This window comes from Carcharodon carcharias, chromosome 16 (assembly GCF_017639515.1).
Source record: "Carcharodon carcharias isolate sCarCar2 chromosome 16, sCarCar2.pri, whole genome shotgun sequence".
Classification (NCBI taxonomy): domain Eukaryota; kingdom Metazoa; phylum Chordata; class Chondrichthyes; order Lamniformes; family Lamnidae; genus Carcharodon; species Carcharodon carcharias.
In genome coordinates this window covers 94,687,043-94,705,764 of record NC_054482.1, presented here as the reverse complement: position 1 = coordinate 94,705,764, position 18,722 = coordinate 94,687,043, and the positions used below count along the sequence as shown (strand labels likewise).

General features: G+C 42.0%; 1 protein-coding gene across 2 annotated transcripts in view; it reads right to left on the bottom strand.

The window, feature by feature from the left end:
* Positions 1–1,610: 1,610 nt before the first annotated feature.
* The window catches only part of LOC121289199 (ferric-chelate reductase 1-like), a 59,994-nt gene continuing 42,882 nt past the window's right edge, over positions 1,611–18,722 (bottom strand). For both annotated transcript variants that reach the window (XM_041208393.1, XM_041208394.1), the window contains exons 10-16: positions 18,467–18,582; positions 14,124–14,210; positions 6,614–6,711; positions 6,375–6,433; positions 4,703–4,846; positions 3,171–3,232; positions 1,611–3,004 (exon numbers count right to left, since the gene is read on the bottom strand). In XM_041208393.1, the coding sequence (XP_041064327.1) occupies positions 2,912–3,004; positions 3,171–3,232; positions 4,703–4,846; positions 6,375–6,433; positions 6,614–6,711; positions 14,124–14,210; positions 18,467–18,582 (659 nt within the window). In that variant the 3' untranslated portion in view covers positions 1,611–2,911. The remainder of the gene's footprint in view (positions 3,005–3,170; positions 3,233–4,702; positions 4,847–6,374; positions 6,434–6,613; positions 6,712–14,123; positions 14,211–18,466; positions 18,583–18,722) is intronic.

The window sequence follows — 18,722 nt, the reverse complement described above, 5'->3', positions numbered from 1 at the left end:
CAGAATATCCTCATTGAATCCACAGGTGTGATCCCAAGTTTCTGGTTCCCTGTCATTTTAATTCTCTGCCCTGCTTATGTTCTGTCCTCCTGAGGCCCTGCCCTGGGGGAATGGCAATGGCACTATAGAGCATCAATCTGCTGTTCTGTCTCAGGGTGACCGCTTTTGTGCTCCTATCACTGCCACTCTTCCAATGCCTTTGCTGTTGCCTGCCAGCTAGCCAGCACAGAATGCAGCTACTTATGTGGAGATGGTACATTGCAAAGTAGGGCCCTCTAGGGCTTGAGCTGTATAAGGCCATCCTACAAGGCCATCTGCAGCCCGCCTTCCCATTGAAAGTCAGCAGTCTTCTAGATATGCTGTAGCCATTGCATGCAACATCTGCAAAGCAACATGTATGAAGTCAAGGGAACCTTGCAACTTGAGGAAGTCTGCTATCCTGCATGTGTGCTCTGCTTGGTTTTCTCAAGAGAGAAGGCAATGTATTCCCTTTGCTTCACCTACGTGTGTAAGCTATCTCCCTTACAGAGCAGTGGACAGCAAGCTGCAACATGTTGGCGATGTCCCCTGCTCTAGCCTGGGAGATCGACACAAGGAATTACATGACCACAGTCACCTACAAAGCCACTTGCAGTCTGCTTGCAAGGGGCAGCAGATTTTAGTGAGCAACGTCTTAGTGAAGTGGAGACATTGCACACAGTGTTCTTGTGTAGGCATAGCCTCTTGCAGAGATTCCTTCTCCCTCTTTGAACAGTCTCTGTTCTTTCTAACTGTCATGTTGCTGGCCAGGGGCAACAAACCATAGCATCGATAACTGGGAGCAAATAATGTGAGCAGAACCTTGAAAAGTGAGAATCAAGGACCTTTACCACACCCCCCATCTTTAATAACAGTATTGTACAAACTACCAAACATTTATATTAACTCAGCAACAGCCAGTAGAAATCAATCAGCAATTAACTGAAAAGCAATATTTGATGCCTTTAAAAACATAGAAACTAGGAGTGGGAGTAGGCCATTCGGCCCTTCGAGCCTGCACCACCATTCATTATGATCATGGCTGATCATCCAACTCAATAGCCTGCTCCCGCTTTCTCCCCATACCCTTTGATCTCTTTCGCCCCAAGAGCTATATCTAACTCCTTGAAAGCATACAATGTTTTGGTCTCAACTACTTTCTGTGGTAGCGAATTCCACAGGCTCACCACTCTCTTGGTGAAGAAATTTCTCCTCATCTCAGTCCTAAATGGACTACCCCGTATCCTCAGACTGTGACCCCTGGTTCTGGACTCCCCCACCATTGGGAACATCCTTGCTGCATCTACCCTGTCTAGTCCTGTTAGAATTTTATAGGTTTCTGTGAGATCCCCCCTCATTCTTCTGAACTCCAGCGAATATAATCCTGATTGACTCAATCTCTCCTCATATGTCAGTCCTGCCATCCCAGGAATCAGTCGCTGCACTCCCTCTATAGCATGTACATCCTTCCTCAGATAAGAAGACCAAATCTGCACACAATATTCCAGATGTGGTCTCACCAAGGCCCTGTACAATTACAGCAAGATGTCCCTGTTCCTGTACTCAAATCCTCTGGCTATGAAGGCCAACATACCATTTGCCTTCTTTACCGCCTGCTGCACCTGCATGCTTACCTTCAGCGAATGCAGATAATAGCACTGGTGAGGGATCCTATCTGCTGTTGAACACATATTCAACTGTGCGAAGTTAAGCAATTGTATTAGCAGGAGCATCAAGGTTGAAAATGGCACCTCCTCAGTCAAGTCAGTTACAAGCCGATTGACAATATGGACTGTCTAAGCTGCACACTTCCGGCACATGCTCCCCATTGTCCGTACCGGCACAGCCCCCACCAGAAGTGTGCAAGCGCAGCACTGACGCCATGCTGGACCCACAACAGCAGCCATAGTGCCGAAAATACTGGTCATTATGCTTCATGAAAGACTTCCTCAGCAACATGCTAATTTCAGATAGAAGCAAAATACTGCAGATGCTGAAAATCTGAAATAAAAACAAAAAATGCTGCAAATACTCATCTGTGGAGAGAAGCAGAGTTAATGCTCTAAGAATTTGATTTAAAGCACTAAAATAGAAACTGCCTGCAGCTTCTGATAATTGTTTTCTGAATTATCTGCAGTTCAAAACAATAGCATAACCTTAAAATACAATCTTTTTGATCAAACTAAAACACAACAGAATTACCATATTTACGAGTGAACAGAATTCAACCCCTTTGTTTAGAAATGTATCATGTTAGCATTTTAATTCATTATAAATATAATGTGCACATCAATATTTGCAGAAGCTAGATGAAATTGTCCATCCAAATGACATTGCGATAACCCCATTTAAAAAATGATCTATTAGATCTATAATGGCAAAAGGTTCGCTTATCACAATTTATAAAAGGGACATTAGTTAATTTGGGACATACTTTATTAGTGTAATTTAATTTACATTTTAAAAACATCATTTTTCATTTATACTACATTAACTCATAAATATTTTTACAGGCTTGTTATAACATACTTCTTTTATTAGAAGTAGATAAAATAATCTAAAACCACAAAAGAAATCCACATTTTAAAATATCCAAACTGCTATTTAAAGTTGTTGAGTGCTGCTTGCTATTTTCACAAGATTATTGCCTTCCTAGTTTGTTGACTTGTTACACTGTTAGTCTCTGTGTGATTAACTTTTGTGCCAGTTCTGGAGTGGAAAGTAAAATGAGCACAATGAGAATCTCACATTCTGTTGATTATGGAGTATTTGAGTTCTCTGTCTGAGGAATCTTCAATGCACAGCAATAGGTAATGTCAAGATGCTCATCAGACAAGAGCAGACATAAACAGCTTCAAGATCATGATCGATGGAGGCAGCATCAAGGTCACCGTCAAACGAGACTAATTGCAACCAGTAATGTTACCAGAAAGGTTAGGTTTCCACAGATGTAGATTGTTAATACCATAATTTTAAACCTATGACCCTGTAATTGTAGAATTGAACAATGAGTATAAGTTGAATTTACGTTTCTGCTGTATTACAGTATTTCTGCATTTGTGATTTACATGAAAATAACTGAGAGCTTTCTATACTTCTGATACTATCAGTAAAAAAGCATTTAATAAAAACCTGAAGTTAAAATTGTGTACCTGTGGGTCAATCAATTCACTTGAATCCATTATCTCCATTTTATCCTCTTCTCTTTTCTGTGCTATAAAAGGTCGGAATCAAATTCATTATTCGGAGTAATTGAGAAATATTTTTGGTTTAAAATGATGAAGGTATATACTAATCATGCACTAATATGGCACAAAAGATTTCGTAAGCAGAATGACATAACACAATCAAACCACAGCTTTTCCATGGCCTGTTGCTGGTAACATAATGTGAATAAAGTTTAACCTTCAGCTCTCTTGGTGCAATATTTTCTTACCACTGGGAATGGATTATGAGGAATTAACATTCCTCATCATATTCTGTGCCCAAATTCCCATTATTTCATGGTACATGAAGCTTTGTCAGAAGCATTGGAAATGAAATTGGCCTTGGGATCAGTAACTAATCTAAATGTTGCATGGAAATTGCTGTAAAATAAACTTTATATTTAAAACTCAATTTTCTTCTGAGCAAACTGAACACCTTCCATTTATACAAAGCACAAGAACACAAGAATTAGGAGCAGGAGTAGGCCATTCGGCCTAGAGCCTGCTCTGCTATTCGATAAGGTTATAGCTGATCGGGTGGTGATTTCAATTCCACTTTCCTGTCTCCCCACCTCATAACCCTTGACTCATTGATCAAAAATATATCTAACTCAATGACCCAGCCTCCACTGCTCACTGGGGAAGAGAATTCCACAGACCAACAACTCTCTGAGAGAAAAAAATTCTCATCTCAGTCTTAAATGGGAGACCCCTAATTTTTGTCTCTAAACTTTGTCCCTAATTCTAAGCTGTCCCACAGGTGGTAATATCCTCCCAGCATCTGCCCTGTCAGGTTATTAACTTATTTTTCTGGCAATCCACAATCCGGCAAATGATAGTCAACATGTTTTTAGACAGGAATATCTTGCCTGGAAAGTCTGGAGTGACTTGTTCTTTACAGCCTAGAGTGGAAGTGCCTGAGAAGCGACCGTATTGATTATATAAGATAGCAAATGGTGAAGCTACAATGCAGGACCACATGCAAAATAAAGAGGGGAAGCAGTATGCTATAAACAGAGAGAAGTCATCCCACAGTCAAAATATCAGAACAAGGCTCTGCCATAACCAGTCATGAATGGTGGTGGAAAATTAAGTAGTTCATGATGGCAGCTCACCATCATCTCATCAAGGGCAATTAAGGATGGGAAATAAATGCTGGTCTTGCCAGTGACACTCACTTTCTGTAAACTAACAAAAAAAAACAGTGGAGGTAGAATAAGGGGACACTGGTTTAAACCAGTATGGAGTATCTTTAGGACGTTCTTTGAGCAGATGGTGATCAACAACTCTTTAGTCTTGCCCATTTGTTCGGGGCCACCTGTAAATGCTCCACATTTTTAAAATCATTCAGTGGTTTTCAAAATTCCTCAACACCGCTACAAAAATCCAGACATTTTGAATTGCAGTTATCTCCTATATCAACACAGTAAATTAAGGAATTATAAAACAAACTGAAATTGATAAAAAGAACTACTGACCTTTACACATGATTATGTAATTATGAACCTCTAGAATTAGTTCAGTTGCAACATGCCAAACTATGAATCCAACCATGACTAAAGTATCCCATGGGTTATAGAGGTCTAAGGCTGGCAGATCCATTCCAAGAAAGATTGATGCAACTATGTGAAGGTAAAATAAGCAATTGATTTATTTTTTCTGATCGGCAATTTCTACTGAGAAATCTTTTATAGGAATGCTCAGTAATCTAATTGTGAGGGATAGAAAAATGCTACTTTTCACAACTCCAATTATATTCTGCAGACACAAATGTAGAGAAGGTTGAGAGGAGGTTTGACAGGTGTTAAAGATCAGGAGGAGTCTAGATTGAATTGATAGAATCTGTTTCCATTGGATGAAGGGTCAAGAACCAGAAGACACAGATTCAGGTAACTGGTCAAAGCACCAAATAGACATGATGAAAACATTTATATGCATCTGGGATGCACTGCCTGAAAGTATGGTGGAGGCAGATTCAATCATGGCTTTCAAACGAGAATTGGATAAGTACCTGAGTGGAATAAAATTGCAAGGTTAAGAGAAAAGGGCAAGGAAGTGAGACTCATTAAATTGTTCTTGCAGTGAGCCAGCACAGGCTTAATGAATCAAATGGCCTCTCTCTGTTCTGTAGCCATTTTATAATTTATAATGCATAAAACATAAGGGGTAATCTTATTTGAGCTGATGTTTGGTGTCAGAGGATAGCACAGGCTACTCTTGGTACATTGTCATCATTGTTGACGCATCTGCAAAATGTCTGATTTAAAGGAGAAACTGTGGTCACCAAAGAAAACGATAACCATGTATTATGTTCACTGTAATTATGTCATCTATTAATGACAGAAAGGCGCTTTTGTGACACCATGCCCTTCAAAATTAAATAATGTTTTTGGCAAAGAATTACCAAATGCTTTTGAACATTTACTTCTTTAAATGTATACCTTAGTACCTCTCAATGTTTCTTTTTCATCATGAAACAGGAAAGATTGAGATGGAAAAAGCAGAGAAACTGTTTCTAACAGCTAAAGGGTGGCTAATGAGGGAGCACAATTTAATTTGATGAGTGGTTATGATTTGGAATGCATTTGGAATTTATGCGGTGGATACAGATTCAACAGTAACCTTCAAAAAGACTTGAAGGGGAAAAAAAATGCAGCAATATGGGGAAAGAGTGGGACTAACTGGATTGCTCTTCGTAAGACCTGTGCAGATGTGAAGAGCCAAATGTCGGCCTCCTGTGCTGTACTGTTCTATGATTCCCAAATTTCAACTGGCACATCTTGGCAATCAAGATACTGGGTAGGAAACCTGGTCGGAAACCTGTTCTTGATCTAGCCATTCAAAGCTGCTTAAAAGAGGCATTAATTAATGTGATCTCCAATTTTCTGACACTCCGACTGAAAGATGCAGCATCTATTCCATGCTTCTTCCAGAAGCCATGTTGAGAACATGATTTCACCAATACGCCACGAAACAGCACATTGACACATCAGTCTCTAGTGTGCATTTAACTGATTTATTGGAAGGAAATCCACCTAAAGCTTACATCAAATTTTACAAACATCTTTACTAATTAGATGAAAAACATTTGTTTTAAATTCCAGCCAACAAGGCTATCAGTTTTTCCTTTCAGTAAATGTACATACTTACCTGCCATTGTTCTAGCAAAGGTGCCTGTAGCCCAATGCACCCAGTTAAAAATATACCGTCTGCAGAAGATAAAAAAAAGTTAGAAAAGTTTGGCTGAGGTCCACGCCTCTCTTAAAGGTTGTGCTTTTCATTTGTCTTTAAGATATTTTAGAATTGTTTCAGTTTTCTTTCTAATGACCAAAGATTGTAACACAGAAAACAGTAAGAAAATATATTAAAACTAATTTTGTTATACCTACCTGGGTGTTTGTGGATTCGGTCTGAAGATGGCCATAATCGGCTGAAGAATTACTAGTGTAAGAATCATACAGCCAAAGTATGGATGGGCACCTGCACACTGAGAAGAGTGTGAAGTTAATGCACTGGTAATGCATCTTACAAGCATTACTCATTTAGAACTCCCTCCTGAACTTAACTACAGTAAGAAGCAAAGGAATAAAAACAGAAATTACTCAGCAGGTCAGGCAGCATCTGTGGAGAGAGAGACAGAGTTGACGGGCCAAATTTTTCGGTCTCTAGATCGTTAGAGACCAGATGTATTACCAAAGATGCACATCGGGACCCTGTGGAAATCCTGACATGTGGATCTCCATAGTAGGCCACGGACAGAGACAACAGAGTGAGAGCAAAATTAAAATTAAAATGACAGGTCACTGGAAGCTCAGAGTCATGCTTAAGGACTAAAAGGAGATGGTCCACAAAGCTGTCACGCAGTCTGAGTTTAGATTCCCTAGTGTAGAGGAGATCGCATTGTGAACAGCAAATTCAGTATACTAAATTGAAAGAAGTACACATTAGTCACTGCCTCAACTGGAAGCAGTGCTTTGGGCCTTGGACAGTGAGGGGAAAGGAAAGTAAAAGGCAAGTGTCACAACTCCTGCGCTCAGATGGAAGGGGAGTGAGTACTGGGGTGATTGATGGGTGGGCCAGGGTGTCACGGAGGGAATGCTGGAAGGGGAGGAGAGGGGAAGATGTGTTTGGTGGTAGCATCATGTTGGAGGTGGTGGAAATTAATGATCTGTTGAATTCAGAGTTTGGTAAGATGGGAGATGAGAATAAGGGGAACTTAAGTGTGGTTCTGGGGAGGAGGGAAAGGGGTGAGAGCAGAAGTGTGGGAAATAAGACAGACATGGTCGAGGGCCCAGTCATCCAGAGTGGGGAGGCAATCCTCGATTGAGAAAAGAAGAAGACACCTGAGAAACACTGGCGTGGAAGGTTGCATCATTGGAACAGATGCGATGGAGACAGAGGAATGGGGAGAATGGAATGGAGTCTTTACAGGGTGTAAGGTCCAAGAAAGTGTAGTTGAGGTAGCTGTGGGATTCATTGGGCTTATACTAAATATTAGTTGATAGCCTATCACCAGAAATGGAGGCAGAGAAGTTAATGAAGGGAAGAGTTGGAGATGGACTATATGAAACTGAGAGACGGATGAAAATTGGAAGCAAAGTTGAAGAAGTTTTCCAGTTCAGGGTGAGAGCAGGCACGGCACCAATACGTTCATCAATGTACCAGAAAAAGTGTTGAGTAAGGGGGCCTGAGTAGGACTGGAACAAGGAATGTTCCATATATCCCATAAAAAGACAGGCCTAGCTAATACCCATACGGGTACCATAGCAACACCTTTTATGTGGAGGAAATGAGATGTATTAAAGGAGAAATTGTTCAATGAGAGAACAAGTTAGGTTGGCCGGTTAAGGGTGATGGTCAATGCACCCTGGTACAGCCTCCATTCAAGGAAGAAATGGAGAACCCTAAGACCATCCTGGTGGGAGGTGGAGATAAGCAGAGGTCTCTGCTTCATCACTTTGATGGGAATTTCAAATGACAATATACAGATATGTTAGCAAATGGAAAAGAGCTTCCACTCACTGAATTGTTACATGATGATACTTACATATATTATCTGTACAACCTGATGCCAATAATGGTTAAACCATTGTTTTCTTCAGCAGTATATAATTGGTTTATAGTGTATGTTCTATGTTAAGTGCAGCAAGTTTTCTAAGTTTAAGTATTCTTGCCAGTTGGGATTTTGAGAATGACTGGCAGCAATGCTTAGTTTTAAACTAAGAAAAAACACTGAACTCTGACTTACAATAAAATGGGAATGTGTAATTGTGAGTGGAAAGGGTTATGTGTGAGGAGAAGCAGAAAGATTGGGTGAGATCAATGGTTGAGTACTTTCATCAAACTGTTATCTTCAATATATTCTACTGGACAAGTGTGAGTTTATGACAGAGCTCTGTCCACAGATACCTCCTGGCCTATTAAGTGTTTCCACCATTTTCTGTTTTTTAAATTTGAGTTTATTACTGCTCTTTGGTGATCATGACAAGTCCCAGGACTTGTCTGCCCAGTTTTACATTTGGATCAGATTCAAGCTTATACAACTATAAGTTGTCAATTTGCAAACCTTTATCTTGAAGCCCATTGTTTCCCGTCGCCCATAACTCATATTGGGCACAGTTCCAGGACAGGGTCTGAATCTCAGGCAGCTCAGTTAAATCATCGTTCCTCATGTCTAAGCCCGGACAATGTCTATAAGCATGTGCCCACCATGGTTCAAAGCCATCTTGCATGCACATACCAACATTCCAGTAGGGGTCACTGCATATCACTCTGGAGGGAGAACCTAGTTGATTTCTCCTGTTCCTCGCTCAGGGAGATCTAATATAGCCCTCCAACTGCTGCCATAGAATCAGAGTCATTATGACAAAGAAGGAGACCATTCAGCCCATCACTGAAATTTATACCAACCAGTGATAAACCTGGGAGCTTTTTTATTTGGCAATGGCTCAGCCCCACATTAAAAACCACCATTGCCCAGGAAAAGTCCACAGCTTATTCAATCAATACAGAATTAAATACAGGAGTGCTGCGGGCACTTAAAAATTTAGACTTAAAACTTGTGACCTGAATTTTACTTTTGGTGGGCGCACATGATCGGCAGGCCCAGGAGCGGTCAGGAAACTCGCCCCCGACCGCCATTTCACACAGGCTGGCCAATTAACCGCCAGCCAGCATGAAACGCACACCCAATGCTCAGCGCTGCCAGGGTGGGGACAGGAAGGCGATGATGTTTCCGTGGTTACGGATGAGCGCTGCGGGAGAGCACCCTGAAGGCAGACAGCTGCCTCAGGGAGCTGTAGACCTGAAAATGATCAAATAAGGGTTAAAATAGAAAGCCGCAAAGAAATGCCCATGCATTAAAATCAGTCACCTGAAATTATAGCTGATAAAAATGCTGTCCACAGATATTTATTTTTATTTTATTTCATAACGGAAATCTCATCCTGCCCTTGGATGAGGTTTGATGACAAATGCAAAGGCCGCCTGGCTGATTTACCCATCCACTAACCGTAAGATTGGACGGGTCACGAAAAATCGGAGACAATTGCGCCGTTAATGGGCTGAATTGCCCTCTTAATTGTTGGTGGGCATGCTTCCGACTCTTGTGCGCGCCCGCCAAGCAAATTATCGCGCAAGTGCGCGATGACCTTGGGACGCTCAAATGCCATCTTCCCGCGCTATTTTACACTCGATCGGATTGGGTGTGCGCCCATCCGCGGGACCTAAAATTCTGCCCTATATTTCTGTCTATGTGAAGGTTGTCACTATTATTGATTACATTTAATGCAATGACAGGGATGAATGGGAAAATTATTACATATCAAGATTTTGTAATTAAAGCTAATGGATATCCCCCAACTGAGTTGGAAGAGATGCTATTTTATCATGACAGGTGCCCTTACTCTATAATGTACAACATAACAGACAGTGGCCTCGAAATTCAGTCACAGAAGCTTTTCAGGTGCTGCGGCCTCCTGTCCAGGCAGGAAGCACTAGCACATTTTTCACCAAAGTATGGCCCCCTGCCACATTGGGAAAGGGCAAACGAGAGGTGTCCTTTAGCTAGGTCCAAATCAGACCTAAGGCCTTTTACATATACATACAAGTGGCCTAACACCTGCTTTTGGTCCCCACTTCAACATGAGTTCTCCTGAGGCAGCCAACGCTGCCAGCACTCAGCAAAACCAACCCTAAAGATCACTTGCAAAACAAAGCAAGTTAATTTGCTGTACAGCACAATCCCGATTGCTGACACTCAGGGCCCTGAGATCCTGGATCTCCCCATCCCAGCCCTGAGATCTCCAATCTCCCTTCATTCTCCAGTCCCCGACCTCTGATCTCTTTTCCCCCAGGGAGTCAGATCCCAACCTTCCTCCCACGCCCTCTCAGAAATCCCCAAACAGACTAAGACAGGATTATGCAATTACGTGCTTTACTGGCAGTTGAATGGCCTGTCAACAATAACTAACATTAATAATGGCTGGTTTACAGAGAGGTAGCAGACAACACCTGGCTTGTACCTTTGGAAATATACCATGGTAAGGAGTCAATGCTTCTAAAGAAGGAAGGAGTAGGGACAACATTAAAGGGCAGGATTTTGCCCTTGGCAGGAGTGCTCGGCATGGGCAAGCAGGGGTGGTCGGGAAGCTGACCACCGCCTGTGATCAGCTCCGCTCCACGATTTCACGTTGGCAGGCCAATTAGGGCCTGCCCAGCGTTGAACGTGAGCAGCAGCGCTGAACGCTGCCTGTGTGGATGGAGGGAGCAGGGCGAGCGGACCCAGCCCGATCTTCGCGCACGCGCACGAAAGAGCGCTTCAATCTCTCTGAGCCACGGAGCTGCCTCAGGGAAATGAAACGCTGTTTAAAAAAAAAATAAAGGAAATAAGATTGTCATAAAACATGTCCTCCCAAGTGACTCTGTCGCATGAGCTGGGACATGTTTTTAATTCAAAAATTAAATCTTTGTTTGATGTTTATTTGCTTTAGGAAACCTGTGGATGAGATTTTCTAAAAAAAATGTAAAGGCCGCTTGGCCTTTTTGCCTGCCCACCAACCGTTAAGTTGGACGGGCAGCGTAAATTTGAATTTAATTAGCTTCTTAATGGCCTTAAAATAGGCCTTTTAATTGTCGGCGGGGCGTGCAGCCAACTCCGGCCCGCGCCTGCCAAATGAAATATCGCAAGACTGCACGATGATGTCGGGATGCTCGCCTGACTTCATCACGCATGATTTTACACTCGGGTATGTCGGGCCGAGGATGATATTCTGCCCTAAGAAAACAGACTCCATTTATTTGTGCGCAACACTAGGGGGAGCACTTCTGCACATGTTCAGCCTGCAGCTATTTAAAGTGAGAGATGCTTTTTAGTGCAATTCTGCTTTCTGTCACTGAATTATACATTTCTTTGCAAGCTGGTGACTTATAACTGTTTTTCAACAAAATCAGTTAGTGGAAAAAAAACTGCAAACACTCAGGGAGCAGCCATTTTAATATCCATGCAAATTGTTTCAAATATTTATTCAAGCAGTAAATACAAGATGCCTGGGAGTGATAGGTTTTTTTTTCTCCAGCAACCAATTAGTGCTCTTAAATTGTGAAGTTCCACCATTGGTAAAAACCAATAAAATAAATATTTAAGGAAAAAAGAATCATCAAAAGGGCTCAAAGCCACAATCCTGGGATTAAGAGTCCTATGATCTATTAACTGAGCGAGCCAGGTTGTATAGGAACTCCCCGCACAAAGGCTTTCCAACTTTCTTATTTATTTTTACAAAAGTATCATACAGTGGTTAAATTTGCAGTTAAACTTTTGCACAATTTGTGCACAACACTAGGGGGAGCACTTCTGCACATGTTCAGCCTGCGACTATTTAAAGTGAGAGATGCTTTTTAGTGTAATTCTGCTTTCTGTCACTGAATTATGCATTTCTTTGCAAGCTTGTGTCTTATAACAGTTTTTCAACAAAATCAGTTAGTGGAAAAAGAACTACCTTTTTGCGGTGTTAAATGAGCCTGGGAACAAAACAGCAGACGCCCACCATCTTGGTGGGAGAATCTGCGCATACTCCAGCAGCCTGAGTGCGGGCCAAATGCAAACTCGCAACTGTTCCGGATGCCTTTCCGGTCAGCAGCAGGCATTACAGCGTAGAGAAACTGTGCCTTGCTATTTAGAAGAGTTTCAGATGGAAACTATGTCAAAAATGAAATAGAAACTCTGAGGTTTCTCGGAGCCCACAATTTTATTCCGCGGAGCGGAAATCTCTTCTCGCCCAACCTTCCAACTCAGGCTAGGTGAGAACTGTGTCGGGCAGCGCGGTCCTGAGGCCTTCGGTCGAGGGCTGCACAATCGGACATATGGAGGCCACGCCCCTCCCCCCTTTTTTACAGCACCAGGGAGAAGGTAGGTTTGTAAGGTAAGTAAATGAAGGAGTGGCGGGGGGCAGTGCCGTGTGACCAGGGGGTCAAGGGAGGTCAGTCAGGGGATCAGTGGGGGTGTTGTGAGGGTGGCGGGGTGGGCAGGTCAGATGGTCAGCGAGGGGGGAAGCAGGTGGTGAGTGGGGGTGTTGGCTGGTCATGGGGTGATAGGTCAGGGGGTCAGTTGTGGGGGGGCAGTCAGGTGGTCGGGGGGTGTTGGGTGGTCAGATGGAGTGTCGGGTCATCGGAGTGGAGTTCTGGGTGGTCAGGTGGTCACGGGGCGCTTTTGGGGAGCATCGGGTGGCCAGCGGGGTGTGGGTGAGGGTCCAGTGGTCAGTGGGCAGGGGCGGGGTTCTGTCAAGGGAGGGCTGTTGGGTGATCAGTGGGGGAGATTGTGTGTTCGGGGGGGTCAGGTGGTCAGAGGGGAGGGTCACATAGTCAGTTGTGGGGGTCATGTGGTTGGTGGAAGGATTGGGGGTTGGGTGGTCAGTGGGAGGGTCAGGTGTTCGGGGGGAGTTCCTGTGGTTGTGTCCCCCTGTGGTATCAGGTGGTCAGGAGGTTGGTAGTCAGTCAGTGGGAAGGTCCGGTGTTCAGGGAGGGGTTGAAGAGGGTGGGGTCAGTTCTATAGTTACCAGTGGGTAGAGTGGTTTTAATTCTTCTAACCTTTCCTGGGTAACTATTACTGTAAGACAGTCAGAACCTCCAAGGTTTGCGCTCTAAATCGTACTTTCGGATAGTTCCGATTGAAGGGCAATTGCCCAACACATGTTTGAACTTCCCTGAGCTGGGGACTTCCAGTGTTCCCCAGCACATCTTTGGGATACCCTCCAGTTACGCTTCCCTGAAGCCCAGAGGTCAAGTGCCTATGAATCATACAGTACAGTAGCGAAAGGGTGCACTTGCTCAATTAAGGATGAGTATAAGAAGAAACCACATCATTCCCTCCCTAAATCTCTGGGATTCCCTCCCTAAACCTCTCTGCCTCCCTAACTCTCACTCCACTTTCTAGACACTTCTTAAATCATATTTCTTTGACCAAGCTTTTGGTCACCTATCTAATATCTCCTTAATTGGCTTGGCAAAGTTTTGTCTGATAACACTCCTATGAAATGTCTTGGAGCATTTTACTATGGTAGAAGGTGCAATCTAAATGCAAGTTGTTGTTGTATAGCAGTCAATGTGTAGCTTCCAAATTTTTGAGGAAGTACCCCCTATCAAGGCTGACTCTGGAAAGTACAATGCACTCATCGACTTGACGTCCTATTCAGTTTACACTTTAATTCTAGCTGAATAAATCAGTTTGTCCGAGGCATTGTGCTTATTTTCCTTATGAAATAAAAAAAACTACTCTCCTACTTGTAAAGCTAACATGTAATGTTTCATCTTTAGCACACTTCCAGTTGTAACATTTGCAGTTTTTATTTTCAAACGGAACTATTTTCCATTTCTCACTACAAAAACCAACAAATGCTGACTTACATGGCTCCAGGCTTCCCTGTATAGAAAAGGGAGAATAAAGGCAAGGCATGTTAGCAACACCGTGGTTACCATTAGCATCCAGTGCACCTACAACAAGAGAGAAACAGCAGAAGTCAAATGTCGCAATGATCTGCTTGTATTTTATCAACCGTGACTCAAGATTAACAGCTTCAATGCCTGACTATACAGCTGTGTGTCCTGAACTGGTATTAATAACAGCAACCATATCCCACTTAATGAATTGTCAACCTCCGTACAGTCAAAACATCTTAGTATGCCAAGGTTAGAAAATATATTTTTGCATTTTTGTTTCCAATATCCAACTGCATTTAATGTTAAAATTGAACGCTGATTTCTAAATGATGCATCAAAGCAGCAAACCTTGCATTCTGATCGATACTTACTTGACAGTGTTGAAAAACCTGAGTTGATGCAACAAGGTCTATTGTGCAAAAGACCCCCACATTTGAAAAGAGTATGATCATGTGCATGGAAGAGCAGTGGTTAGGTGATGTCTGCTTTGGGTTTTCAAAGCTAAAAATTGCAAAATGAGGGCTTTTTTGAGGGTCGCAATAAAAGGGTAGACAGGCTGTTCACCCACATCAGAGGCGCCTTCACTCTGTCCCTTTATATATTTGAAAATTGTAAAGCTGTCGTCACAGGGCAGAATTGTTCCACGGTTTTATCACTGACAGAAAACGGTTGATAGGAAGTGCAAACACAGGCCAGTGGCAGTTTGACTCGGCAATGATATCAGCATCAGAATATGGAATTAAATAATGCAGAAGTAGGAGATGTCTCAGGAGTTTGCCATTGTACAGCTAGCAGTTAAACTTTGACTGCTTGAAGCCAAGTGTAGGTTGGGTTGAGAGATGCCACTGGGAGTACTAGGGCAAAGTGCAGTTTGCTTTCTCACATTAACTTTCCCCTAAAGGGAAACCACCTCTTATTTGTGCAAATTAAAACAAATTTCCAGACTAGTTTACCTGTTGTGTGTCCTATCGTGCCTATCTCCACAGCATACACACATCTTGAGGTTTGGAACCAGTATTACTTCCAAAAAAAAGCAATGAGTGGGAGTGCAACACTGCTCTATTTCGCATATGCATCAAACCCATACCACTCTCAAGTGCTGCCAAGCTCACTTACAGAAACACTGCTAATCACCTATAGCCCTCACAACAGTTAGAAAACATATGAAGTAGCTTCAGTCGTGTTTATGTCAACACAAGTAGTAAATAAAAATCAATGGTCAAGTGAAAAGTTTCGCAAATTAAATTAGGCCCATCCATCGTAAAACTACTTCAGTGGGATGCTTTAACATCATTAATAAATAACAAGCTGAATCTTGCTGGACAAATAACAGTATCTTAACATCACACACCATTACTAACATGCAAATTGGCCAGCAACCCCAGGGTGAAGAGAATGGCCGCAAGACGTGATTCTTCAAAGCTTGCTGGTCGATTTACTGCTCGCTTTGCACAAACAGCATCTCACCCTTAGCTGCCCAGTTATTTTTAAGAACATTTTGGATATACACATTAAACTCACCACAGATAGTGATGACTGGAAGTGAACAATGTTAGTACCTTTTTAACAATTTGATAATTATAACAGAATGCCAATCATCCTCCCTAGCCCAGAAAGGGAGCAAATTAAACTACTTAAGCTCATTCCAGCAGGTAGCAAATTGTTACTGGAGGTTTTAGAAATGTCAGATTATTTAAAAGCGACATTCCTTTCCTTCCTGTCTCTTTCTTCTTCCTCTTTTAATTTAATCTTTCTTTCCCTTTCTTTATTTCTCTTTCTGTACCTAATCTGAATCTAATTCACCCGCCATCACTGCTCATGTTTCTTTTTCAATCCTTGATTCTCTTAGATTAAGGATACTCACTGTCAGTCTAGCCATTCATTGAGGTCCCAAATGCCACACTGTCCTTGCCACACCATTATCACCTTGCACTTGCAACAAGTTACACACCACAAAAAAAAAATTCAACTGATGGATGCAGAAATAAAGGCCCACCTTCCACAGGTTTCCCTGTTCCAGGAATATTTGTTGCATTGATTGTGAATGTGAAGGTTTAAAAAAAAAACATTTTTGGGGTTCTTGTTTGTTAGATTACTCTCATTCGTGTGTATCAACTCATCATTCACAACATTGTCTAAGCTTGTCTTCCACAAGGCAAGTAAAAAGGAAAATGTTAAAAATTTTACCCATTTGCACCTCTTCAGGCACAGTTGTTTTATTTGTGGTGTCAGCCTGATGGGAAATTTGCTGCCTTTTCCCTCGCAGGCCACCTTTGTGAATATTGCAGTTGGTTCCTGATAATGTCATTGGTACTAAACATACGTACGATAAGTTGAGTGAGTGTCCTTACTGCCTGTTCAGGAGAACAGGTGAAAATGGAAACTTGCCAACTCCTTGTGGCTCCAGGACAGGTTGTAACAATCCCAGTGGTGCATCTTTTTAAAAAAAATTCTGTAATAACCTAATGCAATCTATTTCTTGAAAATTCAAACTATTTCTCCCACTCTTTCAGGAGTTTCAAACTGACAGATTCTGTTAGAGATTTTCAAACCGCCTGCTTCCAGTTCAGAGAAATCAATCTTTTATAGCCCAGAAAAAATGTTATCACAATTTCCAAAGGAGGAACAGTGTCAGGCTACGGTATAGGTATTGTTCCCCACATATGCTCTGATAAGAGAGCAGTGCACCCAAATAGAAGCTGTGTCAAATATTCCTTGGAAAATACAAATTTAAACAGCACTACTGCACACAGCGTTAGCAGATACTAGATTGGCACTTGTTATAATAGAGCTAATTGCATTGCTCTCATCAAGTTTTTAGATGGTATCCAAGATGGAACAAAATAATCAGTGCCACAGGATTCCCACTCAGTTATCATCCTTGAAAGTGAGTTGTGAAGGGGAAGTAAGGAGTCTGCAAAGGGGAATAGATAGGTTAAGTGAATGGGAAAAAATTTGGCAGATGGAGCATAATGTGAGAAAAGGTGAACGTGTTCACTTTGGCAGGAAGAATTGAAAAGCAGCATATTATTTAAATGGAGGGGGGTTGCAGAGCTCTGGAGGTACAGAGGGATATGGGTGTCCTGGCACATGAATCACAAAAAGTTAGTATGCAGGGACAGCAAGTGATCCAGAAGGCAAATGGAATGTTGTTGTTTATTGCAAGTGGAATGGAATATAAAAGTGGGGATGTTTTGCTACAGTTGCACAGGGCGTCAGTGAGACCACATCTAGAGTATTGTGTGCAGTTTTGGTTTCTTTATTTAAGATAGGATATAAATGCATTAGAAGCAGCTTGGACAAGGTTCATTCGACTGATACCTGGGACGGGTGGGTTATCTTATGAGGAAACGTTGGACAGGCTGAGCCTGTACTGGAGTTTAGAAGAATGAGAGGTGATCTTTTTGAAACATATAAGAGCCTGAGGGGACTTGATTGGGTGGATGCTGAAAGGATGTTTCCTCTTGTGGGAGAGACCAGAACTAAGGGACACAGTTTAAAAAGAAGAGGCCTCCTGTAAGATGGAGATGAGAAGATTTTTTTTCTCTCAGAGGATTGTGAGTCTTTGGAACTCTCTTCCCCCAAGAGTGGTGGAGGCAGGGTCAATGAATATTTTTAAGGCAGAAATAGATAGATTCTTGATTAACAAAGGTTATTGGCGGTAGGTAGAATGTGGACTTGAGGCCACAATCAGATCAGGCATGATCTTATTGGATTGTGGAACAGGCTCGAGGGGCCGAATAGCCTACTCCTGTTCCTAATTCGTATGTTTGTATAAATACGGCTCATGCCTGGGCTAAGGACCTGAACTCCTATTCACTCTAAAGCATTTCTGGATGGAAATGGGCATGCACTTCTTCTCTGCTACACTGGGGGCTTAATAGGTCAGTTAACACCTGAAAGACAGAAAGCTGAACTTATAGCCCATGACTCTTATAGTTAAAGTTATTTAAATATAATAGGCATATATTTTGGTCTTTTATCACTTAAGGATCAAATAATGTGCGAAACTGAAAGGGGGAAATCTGGAAGTGAAACTCCAGTAACAAATGCCACCTGATTTTCATACATTCAAATTAATGGAAGAAAAATCCAATGCATTCTTGAATGAGTGATGGATCCTTCCTGCAAGGCATCCCTATCTGCACTCTACTCATACGATGCTGAACACCCAGGGAAAGACCAAAATCTCTATAGTAAAGCATTTGAGTTATGCTCAGTATTTATCAATAGCATAACATCCATAATTTGTTACAGCTGAATTTGAACTGGCATCAGTCACATATTATTGATACAGCACTGATATTTACCTGAAACCAGACCTTTTTGCCAAACAGTGTGCTGGCTGGCCAGACAGGTTTGAAAAATCGAGCTACAATGACGCCAATGTTGGCTGTAGTCACCCAAGCAATAAACATTAATGCTCCTAAGGAAAAAAAATAAAAACATTTACTTGTCATGACATACTGGAATAGAACCTGAAATAAAGAAACCTCTATTAAATCAAATTAGCAAAGGTCTAAAGTTTCTTGTACCCTTGCCTAGGCACCCTCACCGATGTGCTGA